This window comes from Littorina saxatilis, linkage group LG17 (genome assembly GCF_037325665.1).
Source record: "Littorina saxatilis isolate snail1 linkage group LG17, US_GU_Lsax_2.0, whole genome shotgun sequence".
Taxonomy (NCBI): Eukaryota; Metazoa; Mollusca; class Gastropoda; order Littorinimorpha; family Littorinidae; genus Littorina; species Littorina saxatilis.
In genome coordinates this window covers 53,522,161-53,548,079 of record NC_090261.1, presented here as the reverse complement: position 1 = coordinate 53,548,079, position 25,919 = coordinate 53,522,161, and the positions used below count along the sequence as shown (strand labels likewise).

At 43.6% G+C, this 25,919-nt stretch overlaps 1 protein-coding gene across 3 annotated transcripts; it reads left to right on the top strand.

Annotated features, from left to right (window-relative positions):
* The first annotated feature begins 1,648 nt into the window (after nt 1-1,648).
* On the top strand, nt 1,649-24,618 carry LOC138953945 (serine/threonine-protein phosphatase 6 regulatory ankyrin repeat subunit B-like). Of its 3 annotated transcripts, none has more exons than XR_011451653.1 (7): nt 1,649-2,019; nt 4,836-5,003; nt 7,826-8,091; nt 8,492-8,742; nt 9,193-9,395; nt 17,353-18,756; nt 19,467-24,618. XR_011451653.1 is itself a non-coding variant. In XM_070325957.1 (6 exons), exons 1-6 carry the CDS (start codon nt 2,001-2,003, stop codon nt 18,267-18,269), a joined length of 1,824 nt encoding a protein of 607 aa, XP_070182058.1. In that variant the 5' UTR covers nt 1,649-2,000; the 3' UTR covers nt 18,270-24,618. The 3 variants fall into 3 exon arrangements, 1 of the variants encoding a protein (XP_070182058.1); XR_011451652.1 differs by having other exon boundaries at nt 17,353-19,256; nt 19,628-24,618; XM_070325957.1 differs by having other exon boundaries at nt 17,353-24,618.
* The last annotated feature ends 1,301 nt before the right edge of the window (nt 24,619-25,919 follow it).

The window sequence follows — 25,919 nt, the reverse complement described above, 5'->3', positions numbered from 1 at the left end:
TGTAAATCAACTTAGTCGACTAGATTTTAACAGTTTTGATTTTATGCATAAGGGATAATTAAGGGACGGACAGTCTTTCAAATGCAGCGGTTCAAGAAGCGGCAAAGCGGCAGATCATAAGAGGGGGGGGGGGGGGGGGCGGCGGGGGGCGTGGCTTATCATGACAGCCAACGGGATCTAGTCATTATTGAAGTTATTCAGTTTCAGAGCGGCCTCTGAGTCCTAAAACTGATTCAAGTTTCTGCGGCTTGGTTTATCCATGTCCATGATATGTCTGCCGTTCAGTTCAGCGATGCTCACTGGTCACAAGTTTCTCAAACTGCCTTTTAGCAAAGTCACTGACTTGCGTTGTGTCACAGTGTGTGTCAGTCAGTTTTTCTGTCCGAAAGCCTCGCCGCTCGACTTGAAAAGGGCTCCCAGCCCAAATCAGTCTCGACTCAGTGAGTGACAACAAGTGACACTGACTGCTGAGCCACTAGAGTGATGCCGGATGTCATCTTTCGCCTGTGTACATATTTCCCCCTCGACATATACTCAAGACTGAAATGTTGTTTCCTGGTAAAATTAAGAAGTGAAATTATTTATGGACGAAAAGCGGCATGTCAGTTTCTTGCATGTGAAGAAAATTGGTGGTAAAATTTAATTGATTTCACCCCCAAAATCGAATTCTTCGAAAACGTGTACTGAGTGGTTACGTCCCTTGAGTAAGAAGGAAAACATTTTAGGATGTACACAAGGTCGCTCATCAGTACTATCGAAGTACTATTTTTTTTTCAATATACTAGATCAACGAGGCCGAGAAGCGAAATATCAACTTGACACGGCGAAAGATCCCTGAAAATGTCACACCGGGTCGGCGGAACATCCGTCAGTCAGTGAGACCCGAAGCGGAACGGTGTCACGATTTCATCTTTCGCACCGGCGAAGGAACTCATTTTACCTGAGTCACTGAGTCAGTTCAGGATGCCCCAGTCACTTGTTAATTGTTCCTTGTTTGCATCATGTCAGTTTAGTTTTAATCAGTCGCTCAGACAGTCAGCGTGTGTGTATGCGCGCTCATGTCTGTCTTTCTGTCTGTCTGTCTGTGCGTGTGTCTGTCTGTACCCCCCGCCGGGTTAGGGGGAAGAATTTACCCGATGCTCCCCAGCATGTCGTAAGAGGCGACTAACGGATTCTGTTTCTCCTTTTACCATTGTTAAGTGTTTCTTGTATAGAACATAGTCAATGTTTGTAAAGATTTTAGTCAAGCCGTATGTAAGAAATGTTAAGTCCTTTGTACTGGAAACTTGCATTCTCCCAGTAACAAGAAACAATTAACAAGTGGCTCTATCCCATCTCCCCCCCTTTCCCCGTCGCGATGATATAACCTTCGTGGTTGAAAAGACGTTAAACACCAAATAAACCTCCGGTGTCACGATTTCATCTTTCGCCTGTGTACATATTTCCCCCTCGATATATGGCTCAAGACTGAAATGTTGTTTTCTGGTAAAATTAAGAAGTGAAATTATTAACTTTAGTGGACGAAAAGCATCTCAGTTTCTTGCATGTGAAGAAAATTGGTGGTAACATTTAATAAATTTCATCCCCAAAATCGAATTCTTCGAAAACGTGTACTGAGTGGTTACGTCCCTTGAGTAAAAAGAAAAACATTTTAGGATGAATCAAATTTCTAAGTTAGATAAAACAAATTGGTTGGACAAATTTGGCCCCATGAATGTAAGGTACACAAGGTCGCTCATCAGCCTACTATCGAAGGGTGTTTTTTTGTTCAGTGTAGAGTTTATACTAGATCAACGAGGCCGAGAAGCGAAATATCAACACGGCGAAAGATGAAAACGTCACACCGGTCACACCGGCGACAAGATGCGCTAACGACTGTAAGACGCTCAGATCTTTGTTTTGCTAAATTCCCGCAATAAGACGCACATCGAAAAACCAGAACGCTGTTTGTTTACAGCACGAAGACTGTCAGATTGTTGATCTTACGCACCAAGACAAGAATGGATCAACTCGGAGATGGTAAGACACTGTTAACTGTTGTTCGATCGCTGCAACACTGACGAGTCTTTCCATGTTGTATTTGTACAGATTTTTCTGGTTCAGGCTTGCGTACTTACGAGATAAATCACGGTTCTATCTCGACCATTCTCTTAGTCTTATTCTGTGGAAAGACTGGCAGTGGCACCGTGCCCGGGCCGACACCAATGTATGGGTCTTATGGAAAGTGCTGGACCTGGTTCACTGTCACATACACACACACACAGAATCGACAGTTACATTCAGTCAGATACAATAGGGTTTGACGCAATAAACGAAAGAGGAACAAAAACGACAAGACATTCAAAACAAAATCATTTTGATATAGGCTACAGTGTTTGAAGTTTGGAGTAAGTACCAACTCATTTTTTCCATACTACTATGCTTACATTGAACACATTGAGTCACACTCAAAATCACAAAAATTGTGAGATGGGACTAGACCAGTGGCCGAGGTCTTGTCGGTAGCGCACGTTTGCGGAGTAACGAAATACGTTAGGATCTAACACTGAGCGCATAATTGCACTATTTTTAGTGAAGGGGTAAATCCCGTGAAGTCGCGTCTAACTAGTGACGTCAAAAGCCTACATTGTATGGAAGTCTATTAGTATTAGTCTCGGCGATACGGAGAATTCTTTCTTTTTGTGTACTTTAGTCTTTACGTTAAGATGTTGTGATTGATTACGTAATATAGTATTCATTTTGTTCTCAATCACGTTGTCAAAGCTGGAGCTCCAAAACACCGGGCGGACATTTTAGTGAAGTTGAAATCCACACCTTACTAGAAAAAAAAGAAGCAAAGCAATGAGGATTTGTTCAGCAAATTCCGTTGACGTCTGAAGTTCCGCCGCAAAAGCATCCGAAAAAATAACCTGCCGACCATGTTTCTTCGCTACACGCGTGCTGCGCAAAGGTTTATGACAGGGGGGGGGGGGGGGGGGGGGAGCTGCAGTAACTTTACGGTGAACATAGCAGCGCAAGTTTTGCTACGCTCGCGTCATGCCCACCACGTTTCTTTCTTATGGTGTCCGTAGGCTCTGCACGTATGCGTAAAGCCGCTACGTAGCCGACAAGACCTCGGCCACAGATAATTGTTTCTTACAATTCAGAATTGTTTGTCACTTTAATTGTGGCTCTAGGCTCTCGCTATACAAGTGTATATCATATATTATGGAATAGTTTGATTATAATTAAACACCATTGGTTGATACTGAAAAGGTTGTCAGCACTGGTTGGTAAACAGCCATTAACAGCCAATGGGATTGGCAGCTGTGCGGCTGCCATTTTTACTTGTGTAGTGAGCCCCTCCAAGGCATGTTCTCCTACTACTGCTAAATCCTAGCGTTCCTCGTAGCGAAAATTGCCAAAGAAGCAATACTTCCTCGCCCCAATCGCTTCAGTTGCCGCCCCCCGCGGGTTAGGGGGAGTCCCATATTGGTTGGGACGAGAAAGAATTTACCCGATGCTCCCCAGCATGTCGTAAGAGGCGACTAACAGATTCTGTTTCTCCTTTTACCCTTGTTAAGTGTTTCTTGTATAGAATATAGTCAATGTTTGTAAAGATTTTAGTCAAGCAGTATGTAAGAAATGTTAAGTCCTTTGTACTGGAAACTTGCATTCTCCCAGTAAGGTAATATATTGTAATACGTTGCAAGCCCCTGGAGCAAATTTTTTATTAGTGCTTTTGTGAACAAGAAACAATTGACAAGTGGCTCTATCCCATCACCCCCCTTCCCTCCGTCGCGATATAACCTTGAACGGTTGAAAACGGCGTTAAACACCAAATAAAGAAAGAAAGAAAGCTTCAGTTGCCAAATCTCACGTCAAAGAAACAGGGGACGGCTACCTCCGTGTTTAGAACTAGCTGAAGTGCAAAAGAATATTGCTTGTTACAATTTTCGTAGATCATCATCTGCTAATTAGTAGACTTCCTCGATGTATATTAACCACTCAATATAGTTTGAACTCTTTAGCTGCTCGTAACTGCTTGACAGACATGCATACTCACACTTGCATACATAATCTGGGATTATCATGAATGGATGGAGGTCAACAGATGCACAGCTGAATTTTTGCTAATGCATGCTCATGCATTCACGGCAAATCTTGCAATTCGATTCAAATAGGCTTGCTTTGTTATTTTTGAAGTTTCAGGCATTTTACAGAACAGCATTTGTGTGTATACATACAGATTGCTTTTTCTTGGGAGCGCACATGCATAGTATTAACTTATGAGAAAAGAGCAGGAAGAGGAATTTAAGATAATGCGAATTTGGCAAAAATGTACTACAGTGTATTAGAAGTGGTTGTTTGGCAGTAAAAGTGTACATTATGTTGAGCAAAGGCCTTACTCTATAATTTCTCACCAGGAATAGATGATGTTCGGAAATAACACTGTAGGAATTGTACAGGTTTTTAAAGAGTTGTTTTACTTGGAAACACTGTGGCGAACATGAGTGGAGGCACGCTGCTCCACTAGTGATTGGCCTGTGATGTCACTCGGGATTGTTTGCCTCAGTGTTTGCAAGCGTAACAACTCTTTCACAACCAATACAAATCCGACCGAGTTATTTACAGAATTTGTTTATTGCATCAACTACAAATTCCATTGTTTTTGTTGACAGTGTTTACAATCTATGCAATTGTATAGTAAATCAGTCAAAAACTATTATAACTGAATTTCATCCCAATTAACGCTTGTCTGCCAAAGATTTTCAGTCTTCAGAGGGATCCATTGAGTACATCTTCATTGCTTTCCAACGTGCTTATGCAACAGCCATTATTACCTTCTGTTTTAGACCAAGATGGATTGTTTGAGGAAATGATGGAGCTGTCGTCGACAGAGCTGAGTGCAGACGAGCGCGCTGTAATGTCAGAGATATACAGACGTGTGGTGACCAGAGCTGATGACTGGCAATCATTCCTTGACCAACACTCTAAACTGCTGGATGCTGACATCACTATGGGTAATTCTAATTACTAGAAAGAAGGAAGGCCTGACACTGAGTGAAGAAACTGTGTATATGGGTCATTCTCAGAAATGGTGGTACAAAGTAAAATATAAAGTGTCAAGAAATACAAAATAATTGTTTTTACTATGAAGTCTATTGTTTGCTATACATAATAATGCAAAAATTAGACAAAAAGAGTAATTGGTTGCTGAATAAGAGACGTTTTAAAGTGTTGTATTTACGTGATGAATGTTGTAACATGGAAACCAAATTCCAACTTTAAACCACCTAAGCCTTCAATCCTTTGTGCATTTTTTATCAGTTCTGCAGTATTTTTGTGTTCTACCCAACACATTCTAGTTATGAAAGGTAAGGACTTCAACTAATATTGGTAAAAAAATGACATTTGGAACAAAACTAAGGTGAATGTCGCAACACAGAAACAAAATGCTTGAACCACTTTCGGTTCCTGTGCGACAGACATGAATCTGCACTGTTTGGCCTTTCCTGCCGGCAAAACCCGTCTGACCCAAAATAACTACACAAAACACAATTCGTCAGAGTTTGCTGTATTTGTTGAAAGTTCCTGTTGCGTTCAGATTACCCATTTTAAGTACTTGATGAATGTCGAACATCGACGATCAGAGGATACGAAAACTTCTTGGCTGCTTTGTTCCGCTAAACTTCGCGCTTTGAGAGACTGTTTGCACTCGATATCCTTCCGACACTACATTGTCGCCATCCGCGGTGTAAGTTTGTGACAAAGCTTTGCAGGCTCGACAATTAAGTTAAAAACCATCTTCAGTCGTAACGTAGGTCAGGAAACGACGCCATGAGTTTCAGGAAATGATATGATTCTGGTGTTTTCTGTGAATATTTGGCTGTGATTCAAAGGACTATTATCTTGTTCGAACTTCCTGTGCGCCAAAGAGCTAAAAATAGCCGTGATGTGGCAAAGTCATGGAGCACATTGCTGTCCGATGTTCGAGTCCGGATACGATGCGTTACGACATTCATAATTTTTTGTTCGAAGTCCGTAACTTCAAATTCAGCGTGAGTTTTTGCAAAGATGTGTTGATACGTCCAATACTGAACTCCTGACTGTCGATTGCAGTAATTTGTTGGTGTTTGCATGTTTGCATTTAGCCATGAGACTGAACATATTCGTGTAACGCTTCGGCGATCCGGAAACGGCCGAACTTCGCAATTGAAAAGCACACAAAAACAACACCAACGTATAGAAACCATTTTTATTGACATACAACAATGCTTTAATGTCTCAGGAATAGATTCAGATAAAAAAAAGTCGTGGTAGAAATAATTTTAATTTACTTTTTCATGATTTCAAATGTGTCACCCCTACTCACTCTCACTGGACCACCATTTCTGAGAATGACCCATATATATTTCTCACACACAGCCTCCTCCAGTTTCGTTGTCAGTTTCCATGTATTTTTCCATGTATTTTTGATAAATTTTCTGCTTGAACGGTCAGGCGGAATTTTTATTTTTGCAGTAGAGATTATATATTATATACAGACCTGGGAACCTATTCAATTTTGCCGTATCTTGTACGCGTGATTGTCTAGAATCCAATCAGTACGGTCAGTGGAAAAAAATACGACGAGAAAAATTCATAGAATACTTTTATGCACATATGCATCCTGGGGCCGATCCAGTGTTTTGACACATGATTACAGTTATTGTCTCAGTAAACATGGAAATAAGCTGAATCATTTGTTTTAAATGTATTGGTAAACTTAATTAACGGTGCGACGGACGCGTGTGAAGCAATTGTTTGAATCATGGATGTTCAAATGCTGTGTGGAGTACACTCATTTTTCTGAAAATACACCAAGTTTTTTTGAGAATACTCGCAAGAGCAAGACAGGGGTTCCCATGTCTGTATGAACCATGAATTTTGACATAACAGCTTGTGTGCAAAAAAAAAGTGCCTTTTTTCTTAAATTAAATGTTCTCAACACCCAGGGAACCGGCATACAACCGGCACGGTTGGCCTAGTGGTAAGGCGTCCGCCCCGTGATCGGGAGGTCGTGGGTTCGAACCCCGGCCGGGTCATACCTAAGACTTTAAAATTGGCAATCTAGTGGCTGCTCCGCCTGGCGTCTGGCATTATGGGGTTAGTGCTAGGACTGGTTGGTCCAGTGTCAGAATAATGTGACTGGGTGAGACATGAAGCCTGTGCTGCGACTTCTGTCTTGTGTGTGGCGCACGTTATATTATATGTCAAAGCAGCACCGCCCTGATATGGCCCTTCGTGGTCGGCTGGGCGTTAAGCAAACAAACAAACAAAAAGACCGGCATACATAAAATATGTATGGATGGAATCTGCATGAAGAATACTTCATGGCTTTCCTGTTTATTTTGACGTTATTTAAATCTAGAACAAAGTACAGAGCTGTAAATGTAGCCAGTAGTTTACAATTCAACACAACAGTGGCCATATCTTATTTTGTTTAACTTGGTGCAAGTATACGTCATGTCTTAGGTGTTCTTTTGTTTGACGGTTTACATGTACCGTACGTGCATGAATTAATGCTGAGTTTGAGCTTTTCTCCAGCAGATCATTGACTCCATACCCTTAGTTTCAAAACCACAGGTAGTGTTCAGATTAAAATGTAACCCCTGTTTAAGACTGGTTTTCCAGATTTTCTGTTAATGACATCTGTAAATATACCATCTTATTAATATCTGATTTTCTCCAATTTAGGGGGGCGGGGGGCATATACTGTATACACTATACTGTTTTCATTTGACCTACAATGTGGCATATATTGCTGCCGCGTAACATATATGGCTTCTTTCTCTTTTGCTAGTTCACTCGCCACACTGCAGCTGTGGTCGTTTCTTCGAGCAGCACCCTACCACAGTGGATGGTGTGGAAGGCGAAGTCCTGGAGAGAATGCTGAACCAGATCCGGGCGGGAAAGTGTCATTGTTTCTTTTCTGACGACCCCCAGAACATGCCTATTGTTGACCTCAAACCTGCCCGCAAATCTCTGCTACACGCCGCTGCTGCTTCAGGCTACAATTCTACAGAAATCGTGGAGTACCTGCTGGAAAAGAACTGTTCTGTGAACAAGGTAGGCAGTCTGAGATTAACCTGCAGTACAACTTCATTTTGATTGGTATGATGGGTGTCTTCTTTTCAAAAATATATACCTGTGTGTCTGCTTAAATACTGAACTGAGGCTGATGGCTGTATTAGTTACAAAGTTGGTAGCTGAGTATCTTCTTTAAGTGTGCTCTGTAAGTGGTCATGCAAATTATGTCACTGGCCAAGTGAATAAATTCAATAATGTAGGATTTCTTTAAACTTCATCAGTGGTTTAGCATTTTCCTTAAGGATTAAAGGTTACTAGGTATCTTATCCATTCTTGATTTATCAAGCTGCCATGAACAACCATTGCATGTGTACTACACATTGAAGAGGTCAAATTTTGATGCGACATGGAATCGGTGTACATACCGTTGTTTTTTCAGATGACCAACCTGTGCAACTACACACCACTGTTTCGAGCCATATGCTCCAGAAACTTCAAGGTGGTTGAGAAGCTTCTGTCACGAGACGACATTGATGTCAACCTGCGATCAAGGGCGGAGCAACACGCACCACTCATTGAGGCCGTCTTGAATCGGCTCAGCCCAGTTATAGTCATGCTGCTGGCTGTGCCTAGCATTAATCTCAACATTCGCAACTTCCGACAGGAGACACCTATCATTGTTGCGGCAAGGCAAGTCATTAGATGCCTTTGCTCTCACATTCACATGTTTGTGCCTGTACATGTTCATAAAGAGATTGTCTTGTGCTATGTTATGTTATGCTATGTTTTTTAATGCGTTTGTTCTCACGTTCACACATTTGTGTCTGTACATTCTCATTCTTGGTGCTTGAAGCTAAGTTTACTTTCTTTTTTTAAACTCTCTCATTATCGTACTTTTCTTTCTTTTTTAATTTTTTTTTAACATGGACCAATTGCTTCAATTTTTTAAAGCTAGTCTTGGAATGTTTTATTGTGGAACAAAAGACAAGCCATTATAGTCTTATTAATACGGTTTGGTATGTTCAAAATAAAAATAAAACACAACAGAAATCAGTTTGGGTATATATTTCATCACATTTTTGGCTTCCTGTCGCTGACTTCTTCGGGATAGTAAACTTTTTTAGTTTGGTATGTTTTCAGAATGGGAGAGCTGGAGAATCTGGAGTTACTACTGCAAGCGGGGGCAGACCCAGACGCCCGTGACCAGCGTGGTCTGACAGCACTCATGTTTGCCGTCATGTACGACATGAAGAACGTTACCAAGCTGCTGCTGGGCTACAAGGCCGACTTTACCCTGCGCAGTGTTCAGGGAGAGACGCCGCTCATTATGGCCATTAGCAGTGGTACGTATATTCTTTCGTTTGATTTGATCCAGAAAGCCTAACACAGTTGATATCTCTAAGTGCTCAATAACCCCCCGCGGGTTAGGGGGAAGAATTTACCCGATGCTCCCCAGCATGTCGTAAGAGGCGACTAACGGATTCTGTTTCTCCTTTTACCCTTGTTAAGTGTTTCTTGTATAGAATATAGTCAATGTTTTCAAAGATTTTAGTCAAGCAGTATGTAAGAAATGTTAAGTCCTTTGTACTGGTAACTTGCATTCTCCCAGTAAGGTAATAGATTGTACTTCGTTGCAAGCCCCTGGAGCAATTTTTTTATTAGTGCTTTTGTGAACAAGAAACAATTAACAAGTGGCTCTATCCCATCTCCCCCTTTTTCCCCGTCGCGATATAACCTTCGTGGTTGAAAACGACGTTAAACACCAAATAAAGAAAGAAAGAAAGTGCTCAATATGGCAATTTGCAGTAGTAGGTTGATTTTCTTTCTTTTTTTTACCTTGATTTGATTGGAGTTAGAAAGCCTAATACAATAAATATCTCAAAGTGCTGAGTTCTAAGCATCCAAAGAGGAAATTCACTCTTTGGCAGTGATATGTAGGGGACCTGTGTGATGCACTTGTAGTTTAGTTATAACCACTCACAGCCAAGGAGAAGACATTGATGAGCACTTTCAGTAGCGTAGTGTACTTTTCTGACAGTGTTTTTGTGTCGCTCTTTATGGGAAGAGACACTGCTGACCCAAGTCTTTAAGCCGCCATTAGAATAATGGGGGGCTTACTGGATTCGCTCCGTCTGTTTGTTTGTTTGTTTGAGGCGGGCGGGTGGACAGTCGGTCGGTGTTTGTCGGGTAAGACTTGTATCTCTGGGTCAATTAAGCTCAAATTTTGTGAAATTGTTAGGAATAGGCTTTGTTTTTTGTATGCAAAAAAATACATTCCTAACGGTAGTCAAACGGAAGATATTAGCTTTTAACGGACAAACCGAACCAGGGGACGAAACCCACTGACGTGTCGCAGGTTACTTCCCTTTCCCCTTTTTGGTTCACTGATCTATATTTTTAGATCAGTGTTTTGGTTTGGCAGCCGCCATGCTTTTGTTCAATTTCATTTTACATGCTCCGATATTTGGATGCTTCGTTGGGCGGTAACAGTGGAGTTTGTTTTATTGGTGTGTGTGGTTCCGTGGTACGGACTCGTTTGCCAAATAATGTTTTGGTCTTATGTTATTACTAGTTTTCTATTAGCTTCCCCTCTCTGTCGGCGACTACTCTCCCTCTCTCTCTCTCTCTCTCTCTCTCTCTCTCTCTCTCTCTCTCTCTGAATATGGTTTGAAACAGTTTTGCGTAACTTAAGGTCGCGGCCGGTTTGGAATCCGGCCCGGGACGGACACGGGTCAACTGTTTGACAGTATCCATGTCCCTCCCCCGTTTCACCACATGGCGGCGTATTGACCCGTTATGGTCAACCCTTGTTCAGTAATGGAATTTACCGTTTGTGAAGGTGATTAAAATGTAATTAAATTACATATTCTTACTCCGAATCACATGGTTAGCATTGACACACTTGGATATGCCTAGGTCTGATAAAAGCTACCAGTCTAGGTATAAGGGAAGCAACCCCAACTAAAAAAGTGACAGCACCATGGTACTTGCCACACTAGGTTGCCTCCCCTTCGGGTGAGCTACGTCACTATTGGTGCCTGGTCACATGATACACAGATCAATCGACTTCTATCACTTGAGAGGACAGGTCGTGTTTTGCTTTGCTCTGGCTGTTTTTGTGTCTGCTGACACCCACCGGCCACGGCGCCCGTCTTCTTGCTGGCTTTGCAGCTGGTGAGATCTTTCCTTTATAGTCTTTGACTTGTTTTTCTCTTCTGCTGAGAATTTCTTACGTCTGTTGGACTTTGAAGTTCTCAGTGGCTGTTGGCTTCCTCTTGGTCGCCATTTTGCTAACATGTGGCGTTTGCTATTTTGACGTCTTTTCGTCCGTTCTCGGATGCTTAACGCTTTTGTAGTGTGTGGTTTAGCTGCCTTTGGTGGCTACTACGCTTGTGTTAGCTTGTTTGCTTGCTTGCTTCTGAAATGTTTGCGTCCGTACGGACTTGGTTAATTTCAGTACTTGTGGCTTTCTCCTTGGTCGCCATTTTTAGCTAGCATGTTGTTGTTTGCTATGTTGATGTTTTCGTCCGTCCTCGGACGCTTAACGCTTTTGTAGCTTGTTGTTTAGCTGCCTTTGGTAGCTACTATGCTTGTGTTAGTTTGTTTGCGTGCTTGCTTCTGAAATGTTTGCGTCCGTTCGGACTTGGCTATTTTCAGTGGTTGTGGCTTCCTTCTTGGTCGCCATTTTTCGCTAGCACGATGTTGTTTGCTATGTTGATTTTTCGTCCGTACTCGGACGCTTAACTCTTTGTATAGCTTGTTGTTTAGCTGCCTTTGGTAGCTCCTAAGCTGGTTTTAGCTGCCCTCCTTGCTTGCTTCTGAAATGTTTGCGTCCGTTCGGACTTTGCTAGTTTCAGTTGTTTGTTTATTTTTCTCTTGGCGTTTACATGGCCGTCAATGAGAATTAGAGGGAGCTAAGGCCGAGGGTTAGGGCTTGGGCCCTGCTAAGCTCTAATCCTCAGCATCCTCTTCTTTTGAAGAACTCTGTCGTTGTTGTTTTGGCACAGGATTAGAAAAATTTTTACGTTGTTCTGTGCCGATTTCTGCTACGGACGATTTGCCGTCTGGCTCTCAGCCGTCCGTCTTTGCCTCTAAGGCTGTAGTTTTACGACTGTTTCGGCTCCAGAGTCTAGGGCTCTGGGGTCTACTCTTATCTTTTGTTTATTTCCAGAAATAGATTCCCTCGTTCGCGAGGCTTTGCCGCGGCGGACTTCGTCGCCAGCTCTGCTCCCCGCCTGGGGGTTAGGCGACGTTCTCTCCTTGGCGTCTTTTGATGCCTGTGCCTTCAGACTCTGGGTCTTCTCTGGACCAGGCTGCTGTCCACCGTGACGTTTCTGGACGGTCCCGTGGGGACCTTCTTCTCCTCTTCCTGGCCGGCATTTGTTGCCTTCCGCTTGCGGTAGCGCAACAGTGCATGTCCCTCCGGGGATCCGGCCACAGCAAGGTTGGTGTCTGCAGCAGCCGTTTACGGCAGCTGCGCTTCCGGTTCCCGGAAGCAGAGGTTCACCGGCTAGTGATCAGACTACGTTCACGTCCGGCTCGAACCTCGCCCTACGTCAGCAGTCGTCCGCGACAGCTGCTTCCGGCTCACGCAGGAAGTAGGGGTTCACCGGGTAGTGATCAGACTACGTTCACGTGCGGCCCGAACCTCGCCTTACGTCAGCAGTCGTCCGCGACAGCTGCTTCCGGCGTAGGCCGGAAGTAAAAGGCTCACTGGCTAGTGATCAGACTACGTTCACGTCCGGTTCGAGCCTTGCCTTAGTCAGCAGTCGTCCGCGGCAGCTGCGCTTCCGGTTCCGGCCGGAAGTGTAGGTTCACCGGTAGTGCACAGGCTGTTGTCACGTCCGGTTTGAGCCTTACCCTACGTCAGCAGTCGTCCGCGACAGCTTCTTCCGGCTTCGGCCGGATTCGGCCGGAAGTAAAAGGTTCACCGGCTAGTGTTCAGGCTGCTGTCACGTCCGGTTCGAGCCTTGCCTTACGTCAGCAGTCGCCCGCGGCAGCTGCGCTTCCGGTTCCGGCCGGAAGTATAGGTTCACCGGTCAGTGCACAGGCTGCTGTCATGTCCGGTGGAGCCTTACCCTACGTCAGCAGTCGTCCGCGACAGCTGAGCTTCCGGTTCCGGCCGGAAGTGTAGGTTCACTGGTTAGTGCACAGGCTACTGTCACTTCTGGTTCGAGCCTTGCCCTACTTCAGCAGTCGTCCGCGACAGCGCCGCTTCCGGTTCCGACCGGAAGTGTAGGTTCACTGGTGAGTGCACAGACTGCTGTCACGTTCCGGTTTCGAGCCTTGCCCTACGGCAGCAGTCGTACGCGACAGCTGTGCTTCCGGTTCCGGCTGGAAGCGTAGGTTCACTGGTTAGTGCACAGGCTACTGTCACGTTCGGTTTGAGCCTTGTCTTACGTCGGCAGTCGTACGCGACCGCTGCGCTTCTGGCTCCGGCCGGAAGTGTGGGCTCACCGGTTAGTGGACCTGCTATGGTCCCATCCGGTTTGAGCCTAGAATTTTGTCAGCAGTCGCCCGCGACAGTTGCGCTTCCGGCGCTTGTCGGAAGTATAGGTCCTTCGGCAGCGAACATGTCGCTGTCCCTGCCGTTTCGGGCCTAGGGTTTACCTATTGGTTACCGGGCTTCAGCCATCAGTTTGTGCAGCACCAGCTCTGGCATGGTGCCTCTGTGTCTGCTGCACTCCCGGCTCCTCCCGGCGTTTCCGGTTTCATTCCCGTCACTTCCTCTTGGTCGTCGGCGATGTGGGACACGGTTTTGCCCTTTGGGCTTGCAGGCTTCCTGCCTCAGGCAGATTAGCAGCTACCACACACTTCAGTGGTGGGTTCTGCTGATCTCCTCACTCCCTGTGCCTTTGGTCTTCGACGCCTCTCATCCTCCTCTTAGTCAGGGGTGAGGTTGGGCCGTTGACTGGCAGAAAAGGGCTTCAGGCTCTGGCCTCCCCTGCTCAGCGTCCGTCTCGGGCTCTTATGGCCTTTTAGCCAGCCCCTTCACTTACCGTGTCGGACTCTCGTTCGGTTGAGGGTATCAGACGCTCCCGGGGTTTTCGTCCCGCGTCAAGGTTGCTCTTGAAGCGGCGGAGGAAGTCACTTCCAGATCTTACCTGGAAAGGGTTTATTTGTCAAAATTGCGTCTGCAGATGCCTTTTCGATATGGACTGGTTCCCAGTCGGCGAGAGAGAGGGAGGGCTACGTCCGTTTTAAGGTTTCTCCTTTGGCGGCCGTTTTACTCTCTCCCAGCTTTACCGAACGCTTGGCTTCCGGCAGCGGCTGCCTCTAGTGCCGGTTCCTTTACTGTCCTCACGGCCAGCTATGGAATTAGCACGGGTTTGGTCTGCCTCTCCTGCGCAGGCTTCTTCTTTCGGGCCATTAGCGGCTCAGAGGAAGTTGCCTTTGCCCAAGACGTCCCGGAATTTTCTGTCGCCGTTTGCCCTTCCGCGTGCACCTTTGCTAGTCACGCCGGAACCCCTTCGGTTGTACGAAGCCTTCGGGGAACAATTTCAGTCCCTAGCTCTATGAGCGGACTCTCTTCCCCCCGGAGGAAATGGGCAGACAGCTTTTGGAACTCGCTTCCTTTTCGGAGACACTCCGTTACGGAGCCCTTGGTGACCTTTACACTCAGTAAAGAGCAGGACGCAGGGGACGCTTTATCCACCTTTGCTAGGGTGAATTTAGAACAGAGGAGGTTGTCCTCTCTGCACATTGTCCTTTTGGTCATGTACAGACGGGATCTGTTTCTCTCCCATGCCTAGCTTTATGCGGTATCAACGAGAAACTCCCTTAGTTCTTCACCCTTGGTGGATGGGTCTCTCTTAGGCCTCCTGGCTTGGGAGGTCAGGAGGTAGGAGATAGAGACTCATAGGGACCTTCAGGTCTCTTCCTTTGCTCTTCAAGGTTTGAAGCAGCAAAACAGGCCCTACTTAAGCAGACTCAGCCCTTTCAGGCTAAGTCCTCAGCTCAGGCTTTAACCAGAGAGGTTGTTCTTTCTCAGACGTTGTAGTCGGTATTGGAACAACAGCTGGCCTTAGGGCATCCGGGTTGTTTAGCCTATGCTGGCGCAACAGCCATTCCTCCCGTTGGTGGTGGTGGCTGGTTTTTTTTTTATGGACTCGGTCCTAGTGGGTCTTCGGCCGAGTTGGACTCTGTCTTTCTCTAGCGATCGGACTTGCTCGAGTGTTTCGTCCAAACTTAAGGTTTACTTGAGTTGGCCTCGGAAGTTACATTAAGATTTTCCTGAGTTTGCATTGGTTTTGGCAATGCATGGTGAGGAGCCTTTCTTGTGGCCTATCACTTTCTCAGCTTTACTGGCTAACCCTCTCCTTTCGGCAGAGGTCTAGTTAATGTTCCGGTTTTCTGGGTGCGGGCTTTTAGTCCAGCATCTTTTATGGCCGGTCTACGGGCGTTACGGCTCTCAGCCTTAGCCCGGATAATAGTCTCCTGACTGGCACGGGCGACTACGGTCTCCGTGTCCCTAGAATTTGTGTCTCCCTCTTCTCCCTCATCCCGGCATGAGGCGAGTCGGGGCGACTTCCGGTGGTTTGGGTTGCCTGTTACGGCTCCCTTCTACCACCTGCTACTATTACGGACGCTTGCCAGTTGTTTTCCGTGTCTGACGCTCGGTTCTGAGGTAATCAGACGCGTTTGGCTTTTCAGCTAAGCTCAGGAATTCTTTCTGGGTTTGGTCTGCCGCGAATTTTACTTCGGGCCTTTTCCCTGAGAACTCTTGTTCAGGGAGTCTTATGGCTGGTTGGCTTCACGGTTTTCCGTTTTCCTTCCCAGTCTTGTTTTCTGGTTTAGGTTTTTGAGTTTTATTCAATTACCTACAAGCAGACTGCTCTGCGAACACTGACTTTTGGTCATTTCGTTTAGGGTCACCGGTCACATCAAGCTTTGGCCACGGCGGTTTCCGCTTTCCGGTGCTTACGCACTATCTTAGGTCGCTGCTTCCTCTTTTTACCTCTCTCTCTGCTTTCGCAGGGACTGGTAGAGGGCGACTGGTGACCGTCTCCTTTTGAGTTTTTCTCATTGAGTTGGACTCTTACTCACGGAGCTTTTCCAGTCCATTAGCATTTCCTTCCAATAGAAAGGGGGGGGGGGGGGGGTCAGCTTGGCTTTCCCTCTACTCGGCTCGGGTTTTATTCAAGGCTTGGGTCTCTTTCCGGACTGTTTTACGGTTCAGGAGATTGAAAGAAGTGCTGGGCACGGCTTACCGGCTCTCTGATGCTTTCTTTCGCATTTTTTGCCTGAGAGACATTGCGGCTGTCAATCAGGATGGTTCTCGGTCCTCTTTCTGTCAGTTGGCAGTGGGCCAGTTCCTGGCAAGGGTTTTAGAGTGAGTTAGATGTTTTCTTTCTCACCGGGTCCTTTCCTGACTTTTGGCAGTGGGCCAGTTTTTGGCAAGGGATTTTCTTTCCCTGCGCCTTGGGGTAGCTATCTGCTATCTTTCCCCTAGGCTCGGCCCGAGCTCATTTTCCAGGGCCTGGGCCTCCTCCTCGGCTGTTTTACGGTCTAGGAGGTTGGATGACGTCCTGCGCACAGCTTACTGGCGCTCGGCTTTTGTCTTTATCAGTTTTCGTAGGGAGACATTGCTGCCGTCTGGCAGTATGGATCTTGGTCCATTACTGCCTTGGTGGCAGCTGGAGGATGTCTCTCCAGAACTTTAGACTGAGTTTGAACTTTTTGATCTTACCCACCACCTTGTTGGAGTTATCTGCTAACCATGTGATTCGAAGTAAGAATATGTAATTTAATCGAAAATTTTTAATTAAATTTTCATTTGATTAATATACTTAACCGAATCACATGGGTAATTCCCTCCCGCCTGCCCCGCTTTATAGTTTCTTAGTATTCTATAAGTCGATTGATCTGTGTATCATGTGACCAGGCACCAATAGTGACGTAGCTCACCCTAAGGGGAGGCAACCTAGTGTGGCAAGTACCATGGTGCTGTCACTTTTTTAGTTGGGGTTGCTTCCCTTATACCTAGACGGGTAGCTTTTATCAGACCTAGGCATCTCCAAGTGTGTCAATGCTAACCATGTGATTCGGGTAAGTATATTAATCAAATGAAAATTTAATTAAAAATTTTCGATTTGTAGTGTTTTACTGAAGTATTTTACAAAGTACAAGGAAAACTCAATGCATCCGTACCTGCAGCTCACTCAATGGCACACAGTTTGGTTTGCAGGTAAAAATAGTGAATAGGTCCAGTCATAAATGTTTCTTGGTAGAAGTGCTGATTTTATTCTGTGTTTGAAAGATGATAATCATGCATGTTTTATTTGTTCCATTGTGTTTCAGACAGCCTCCAAGTGACTCAAATCCTGCTGGAGGCGGGTGCGGATGTGAACGAGGTGTCAGACGACGGCTACCCAGCACTGATGGTGGCCACCTACTCCAACTACACCAATATCGTGCGTCTGCTGCTGGGGCACAACGTCAACGTCCACTACAGCAACGAGATGGGCTACCAGGCGCTGCACGTCGCTGCATGGAACGGCTTCGTGGCCATCCTCACGCTCTTGCTTAACGCCGGAGCCGTGCCAGACGTGCGCACGAATGACCAGAACACGCCCATGTCGCTGGCGGCGCACGGCAACCACCACTCCGTGGTGGAGATGCTGCTGGCTAAGGGCTGCGACGTCAACAATGCTGACAAGGACCTCGACACGCCCTTGCACTACGCGGCGTTCAACGGCAACGTGGACTGCGTGGGGAAGCTGCTGGAGCATGGCGCTGACCCGGAGGCCATCAACCGTCTGGAGGTGACTCCGCTGTGGAACGCCGTCTACCAGGGTCACCTAGATGTGGTGAAGATCCTGGTGAAGCAGAACGTGGCGCTCAGCGTGGCCAGCAAGGGCATCGAGCAGCACGCTCAGTCAGACCAGGTGGTCACCGTCTACGACAAGCCCCGCACTCCTCTGTGGGTGGCAGCTAAGCAGGGCAACTCCGAGATCGCGCTGCTCCTGATCAGCGCCGGCTGCAACCTGGCGCGCGAGACCTGGATCGCCCAGAACGAATTCCCTGGGAAGTGCACGGAGAACGAGGCGCTGAAAGAACTTTTGAAGTACTACCACTCCATACCACGACCCCTGACCTTCCAGTGTCGCATAGTCCTGCGTCGCATGGCTGGCAACGACGTGAGAAAGTTTGTCAGGCAGCTGGTGATTCCGCAGAAGTTCAGGAACTTTATCGCGCTGAAGGATGTGCTGGACTAATACTGTGTGGTGTTTCTGTCTGCCATCCCTGCTCCCTGACTGGTGTGTTCATGATCGAATACCCTGACGTTCATCAAAAAGCATTGGCGGAGAGGGTTCTGTGAATTCAAAATAATCACTGTGATGAAAGACGTCCTTTCTTCCTTTGTGAAATAAAGTCGACATTACGGTGGAGATAAGACATTGAAAGAGATGAAGATGACTGTAATTTTCAATTTATGTTGAGTGATGTTACTGACTGAGCAAATGAAATACCTAGTGATCAAGAAGTTGAAAACCCCCCGCGGGTTAGGGGGAAGAATTTACCCGATGCTCCCCAGCATGTCGTAAGAGGCGACTAACGGATTCTGTTTCTCCTTTTACCCTTGTTAAGTGTTTCTTGTATAGAATATAGTCAATTTTTTTAAAGATTTTAGTCAAGCAGTATGTAAGAAATGTTAAGTCCTTTGTACTGGAAACTTGCATTCTCCCAGTAAGGTCATATATTGTACTACGTTGCAAGCCCCTGGAGCAAATTTTTGATAAGTACTTTTGTGAACAAGAAACAATTGACAAGTGGCTCTATCCCATCTCCCCCCTTTCCCCGTCGCGATATTACCCTTCGTGGTTAAAAACGACGTTAAACACCAAATAAAGAAAGAAAGAAAGAAGTTGAAAAAGGGTAAAGATGATTGGAGTTTTTGATTTATGTTGAGGTATGTTACTGACTGTTCAAATGAAAGAGTGATGAATGAAGAAATTGAAAAAAGGTTAAGATGACTGTACATTTCAATTTATGTTGAAGATGCTGACTGTTCACATGTCGAAATGAAGGAGTGATGGAGAAATGTTGTCAAGTGTGACTAATCTTATGACAAATAATACCCTCCAGTAATTTTGCTCGTCTGAAGGGGATACAGTGGAACCCCCTTTTAAGACTCCCTCCTTTTTGAGACCTTGTTTTCTCATATTGTTGGAGGCGGGTTCCATTGTGCGACATGTATCTAGGTGAGAAAGACCCCCCGCGGGTTAGGGGGAAGAATTTACTCGATGCTCCCCAGCATGTCGTAAGAGGCGACTAACGGATTCTGTTTCTCTTTTTACCCTTGTTAAGTGTTTCTTGTATAGAATATAGTCAATGTTTGTAAAGATTTTAGTCAAGCAGTATGTAAGAAATGTTATGTCCTTTGTACTGGAAACTTGCATTCTCCCAGCAAGGTACTACGTTGCAAGCCCCTGGAGCAATTTTTTGATTAGTGCTTTTGTGAACAAGAAACAATTAACAAGTGGCTCTATCCCATCTCCCCCCTTTCCCCGTCGCGATATAACCTTGAACGGTTGAAAACGACGTTAAACACCAAATAAAGAAAGAAGAAAAGGTGAGAAAGTCTGGACTGAGAAGTTGGTGAGCTCGAATTTGTTTCGCTGGAGAAAGTGCTCTGATTTGTTTTTTCATGTGGAATATTGTCAGATAGAGAAAAAAAAGTTGTTGTTTTTGCATTTAGTCAAGTTTTGACTAAATGTTTTAACATAGAGGGGGAATCGAGACGAGGGTCGTGGTGTGTCTGTGTCTGTGTCTGTGCGTGTGTGTGTGTAGAGCGATTCAGAGTAAACTACTGGACCGATCTTTATGAAATTTTACATGAGAGTTCCTGGGTATGATATCCCCAGACGTTTTTTTTCATTTTTTTCGATAAATATCTTTGATGACGTCATATCCGGCTTTTTGTAAAAGTTGAGGCGGCACTGTCACACCTTCATTTTTCAATCAAATTGATTGAAATTTTGGCCGAGCAATTTTCGACGAAGGCCGGACTTCGGTATTGCATTTCAGCATGTAGGCTTAAAAATTAATTAATGACTTTGGTCATTAAAAATCTAAAAATTGTAATTAAAATTATTTTTTTATAAAACGATCCAAAATTACGCTTATTTTATTCTTCATCATGTTCTGATTCCAAAAATATATAAATATGTTATATTCGGATTAAAAACAAGCTCTGAAAATTAAAGATATAAAAATTATGATTAAAATTAAATTTCCGAAATCGTTTTAAAAACAATTTCATCTTATTCCTTGTCGGTTCCTGATTCCAAAAACATATAGATATGATATGTTTGGATTAAAAACCGCTCAGAAAGTTAAAACGAAGAGAGGTACAGTAAAGTGTGCTATGCAGGCAAGCGCAACCGCTACCGCGCTAAACAGGCTCGTCACTTTCACTACCTTTTGCACTAGCGGCGGACTACGGTCATTGTGAAAAAATGCAGTGCGTTCAGTTTCATTCTGTGAGTTCCACAGCTTGACTAAATGTAGTAATTTTGCCTTACGCACTTGTTTCTTTTAAAACGAACTATTTGTCCTTTTCTAATTTATTTTCCATCTCCATTCACCATAATTCCATCCGCCTTCTTCCTCCAGAATTGTTATGTTGCTGCAATGTCTATGGAATTTGTTTTAAATATATATTTTCAAATCAGTCTTTACTTTCTAAAAGTGATATTTGTCTAAGATGTTTCAATAGTAAAGTTGGGTACGCAAATATGTTAATGCTGTTTTAATAGGGGAAAATACTGTATATGTATATAAATATATGATTATATTGAAAGTTTCCAAGGTTTGAAGGATAACTTAGTTATAATAAATCCAAAAACAAAGAGACTGCCAACGTTCCAAAATTCAGAATCAAAAAACAAGAAAGGTAGGTTGTTGGAACGTTTGTTATTGACAAAACAATACATTCACAGATATTTCGACCCAAGGGTCTTTTATTAGTTTCAAGTGGACAGACAAACAAATATTCACACAAAACTTAGCTTGATAGTTCTATCCGTTTCGCGCCCACTCGTCAGAGAGAGAGAGAGAGAAAGAGAGAGCGTGGTTGTATGTGACTTGTGAAGAAAAATAAAGAGAGCTGAGTTTAAAAGTAGTATACACCTAATGTGTATATAATTACTGAGGTATGATGTCTAACCCTGGAATAGAAATTATGTGTGATTATATTCAATCCAGACACCGGTAGGGTGGATGTAAAAAAACAGGGAACCCCCGGTGGAAAAACCCACTATTGAATGATTTTGTTGTTGTTGTTGTTTTTGACTGTTCTTGCTTGTATGAGATGAGATTATTGGGTTAAAATGTAGATGCAAATGCTGTTTTCAGACTTTTGAAAGGCTATAAAATGCACCTGAAAGATACATTATAAAATAATGAAATAAAATTGTTCTTTTTTTCTTCAATCTGCGAATGACTTCTTCATCTTAGAATGCATATTTTGTTTGTCGTTATGCAGCCCAATTCATGTTTCTGTCCGTTTAAGGCACACTCGATTCTTCCGGTGTAAGCGATAAAGTGCACGATGACAGATCTTCCCAGGCTTTCACATGTGACAAGTCCCGCAGTGGGGCACTGCGGTTATGAAATTAAAGGTCCCTCCTGTTTTTGGAACCGCAGGAGCTTTCTAGTTTGCTGTTAGGTAGATTTTTGGTTCCTCTTTCCTGTCATGCTCTCTTTTTCTTCATGAATTCTTTTCTTTTTTCTGCCTTCTTGCTCATTCACCTGTATTTTTTCCAAAAATCTCTTCTCTTGCCGCTTGTCTCGCGATTCATGTATAGTTTAATCTGTTAGTGTTCTGATGTAAGTCCAGCAGTAGATAGGTTAAGCCTATTTTAACATACTGGAAACTGGTAATCTTCCAGTAGGTATTAATGTAGTTTTACTAAAGCCTGCTGGGACACAAGTAATGGGTTAGTGCATTTGTAAACAGGAATCGCTTGACAAGTGGCCCCCTTCATCCCCCCCTTCCTCGTCCTGATATGGCTCTGCGTAGTCGGCTGAACGTTAAGCAACAAATAAACAAACAAACAAACATGTGACAAGAACATCCTTCTGTTTGGACACATGCACACGCAAAACTCAACAGCCTCTTTGCTGCCTGTGCAGAGTTTTTTGGTTGAATTTAATTTGTACATTTGTGACCCTCCACCACGAAATGAGTCGCATGTCACCTTGGCATGATTTTCATATTTTTACATTTTCCTAAAGAGTTTTTTATGCTCTATCCAGTAGTGAAAACCGTTTTAAAAAAAGAGCGAAAACTGTTTGAGTTATAAGCCTGGGACTAAGGTGACCCTCACACTGTTACCAGACACTCCCCGGACTTCTTCTTCTTCTTCTTCGTTCATGGGCTTAGACTCCCACGTTCACTCATGTTTTTAGCACGAGTGGATTTTTACAAGTATGACCGTTTTTACCCCGCCACCCAGGCAGCATACGCCGATTTTGGGGGAACTCCCCGGACTTATATTGAGCCTAGCGCAGAACCGCGCGAGGTGACATGCGACTCATTTCGTGGTGGAGGGTCACATTTTCTGGTGGTACTTACGAAATTACATGTACTTCACCAGGGGGAAAAATACCACTCTGAACTACACAAAAACAGACGGTAGATTTTAGTTGTTTCCAATTTGAGGGATAATGTTATCCGATGTAAAAGCCTGAACACCTGTGCTCATGATTGGCTACACGAGAAGGAGTGTGTCTTTAACTTGCATGGAACCCCCTGCGGGTTAGGGGGAAGAATTTACCCGATGCTCCCCAGCATGTCGTAAGAGGCGACTAACGGATTCTGTTTCTCCTTTTACCCTTGTTAAGTGTTTCTTGTATAGAATATAGTCAATGTTTGTAAAGATTTTAGTCAAGCAGTATGTAAGAAATGTTAAGTCCTTTGTACTGGAAACTTGCATTCTCCCAGTAAGGTCATATATTGTACTACGTTGCAAGCCCCTGGAGCAAATTTTTTGATTAGTGCTTTTGTGAACAAGAAACAATTAACAAGTGGCTCTATCCCATCCCCCCCCCCCCCCCCCCCCCCCTTTCCCCGTCGCGATATAACCTTGAACGGTTGAAAACGATGTTGAACACCAAATAAAGAAAGAAAGACCACTCTGAACTACACAAAAACAGACGGTAGATTTTAGTCGTTTCCAATTTGAGGGATAATGTTATCCAATGTAAAAGCCTGAACACCTGTGCTCATGATTGGCTACACGAGAAGGAGTGTGTCTTTAACTTGCATGGAGTTACTGCTGTCTCAGCCATAAGTTTGAAGTAAGCGGGTTGCCGACACTGGTATTTGCCACGCTTAGCCACCTCCCTTGCCTGTATAGTTATGTTCCTTTCTTGTCCTTTGTAATGTTAAGATGGCTACTATAATGTTACTCTGTAGTCTGTTGTTGTCATTATCATTCAATGGTTTTTTTTTGTGATGGTTTCTAAAATGGATAGAACTCTCTCAGCATACTTGACATACTACATGGGGAGGATAAAAAAAATTATTTTTGAATCATTTTTCGAATCAGGAGACTTAAATATCCTTTATTATTTCTACAGCTAGTTATCATGCCAGTCATTGTGCTAGCCGTTTTCCCTCTTTACCTCCAAAATATTGGAAATTTCAAGGTAACGCGATCCCTGCCATGCTGCAGTTTTTGGAGACAAAATATTTCAAAACGAGGGATATCCACCCCTTTTCTCCCAAGTTACAGATAACTAGCTCTTCTGAAGCTGTGAGAGATGAGTTATTTTCTGTGTGCAACGTACTTAATAATAATAATAAAGTGTATTTATATTGCGCCTATCCCTTACAAAAAACAAAAATATTTGGCTCTAAGCGCATTACAACATGTGCAGGGACTTGGAACAATCAAGTCTGACAAATACAATAACTTGTGTGATGTGGTCTTATGAGAGTGTTCAACTTCTCTGTACTCAAGTCTGTTTTTGAGGTATAGGTCATTATGTGAATTGTGTATTCTGTTTCTGATGAGTAGGTCTTTGTGTGAAACGAGTAATAGTGTTTGTGCTGTACCACCAAAATCTGCAGAAGAGAGTCAGTGCACTTGTTGCAAAAGCTGATTATTATGAAGCCATGCTTGACTAGATACTTGAGGTAGAACTCTGTGCTGATAAGTTTAAGCACAAGAATGCGTTGTCTTAGATGGTGCCAGAAAGTATTTGAATATATATATCACGATCGTTTTGACCTGCTTCCATGGCAGGTACAGATTTTGTTATTGCAAAATAGATGGAAGGCTTGAGTGTGAGCAAGTTGTTTCTCTTCTTGCTGTGTACTGTCCTACATGTATGCGTACGAGAGAGACTGGTTGGGAAAATTTCTTTTTCTGATTCTTCTCCTTTTTTTTTCCTACCTCTGTGATACAGTATAATTATTATGTTGATCGTATTGTGTTAAGTATAGCCACTGCTGTTGAGTCCTTGTTTCCAGATACAAAGTTAATTGCCTACGAAACTGCGCTGTTCATGTGATGATGAATTCTGTGGATGTATTACAGCTCACCAATCCATTCACCTTTGTCTTTGAAAGTATTGTTGTGTGTGTGTGTGTGTGTGTGTGTTTCGCTTCCGTAAAGCATTAAAATAGAAGAAATTTTCTCTTTTTTTTCTCAAGGTTACTTCGTGTCAGGTTTTGTCTAAATATGTTCATGACACACATCATGAGAACTATGCAATGTAGTTTTTTTTTTTTTGTATCAGGTCTTGCCGCATATTTGTCAGTTTTCATGTACTCCCGGCACAATGTCAGGTTAAACTGATCAGCAGAACTCAAAAACCACAGTGAGCAGTTGGCAGAAACCAGCTTGTAGTCATCCTCTCTGTCTAATACAATTTCCCTGGCCAATATAGAATAAGGAAATGAAAGGAAAGCATGTAAGTTAAGCGTTTGAGCTCATGCCTTACTTGTTTTTTTATAACTGCATTATAATTGTCTTGAAAAAAAATGTCTTCTCTTTAAACCAAATAAATGAGAAATAATAAGATGAAATCTCATTGACCACATCTCTTGTCTTTGAATTTATAAAACTTTCAAATAGTGTCATCTGAAGGGTGTGCACAAAATACATAATGGACTTAGTATGAAAGGTGTGTGCATTTTCAAATGATAGTCATCTGTGACAAAAAGCTTTCCAACAAAAGTATGATATTTACACAGCATTTATTTCACTCTATCATTCACAGAAATAGTTCTTTTACACTGCCAGTAGAACACACACAAAATGAAACAGAAAACAGACAGACACACACACAAAGAAAAACAACACAAAACTAAAAACAACAGACACACAAAAAGAAAAACAAAACAAAAATGAAACAGGAGAATCCCAGCAGATCACATGAACAAGAAACATGACAAACATAACTTGCATCACACGTTAGTAACCTCAGCATACAAAATCTGCAAAAACGATTACAGAACAAACTGACATTTTTAGCCTTAACAACTGTGCAAACAAACACTATGTTGTTAAACAAATTTAAAACAATTCAAAGACTGCATTTTGGAAATATTTTGCAAAATGTTATTTATTTATTTGGTGTTTAACGACGTTTTCAACCACGAAGGTTATATTGCCACGGGGAAAGGGGGGAGATGGGATAGAGCCACTTGTCAATTGTTTCTTGTTCACAAAAGCACTGATGAAAAATTTGCTCCAGGGGCTTGCAACGTACCTTACTGGGAGAATGCAAGTTTCCAGTACAAAGGACTTAACATTTCTTACATACTGCTTGACTAAAATCTTTACAAAAATTGACTATATTCTATACAAGAAACACTTAACAAGGGTAAAAGGAGAAACAGAATCCGTTAG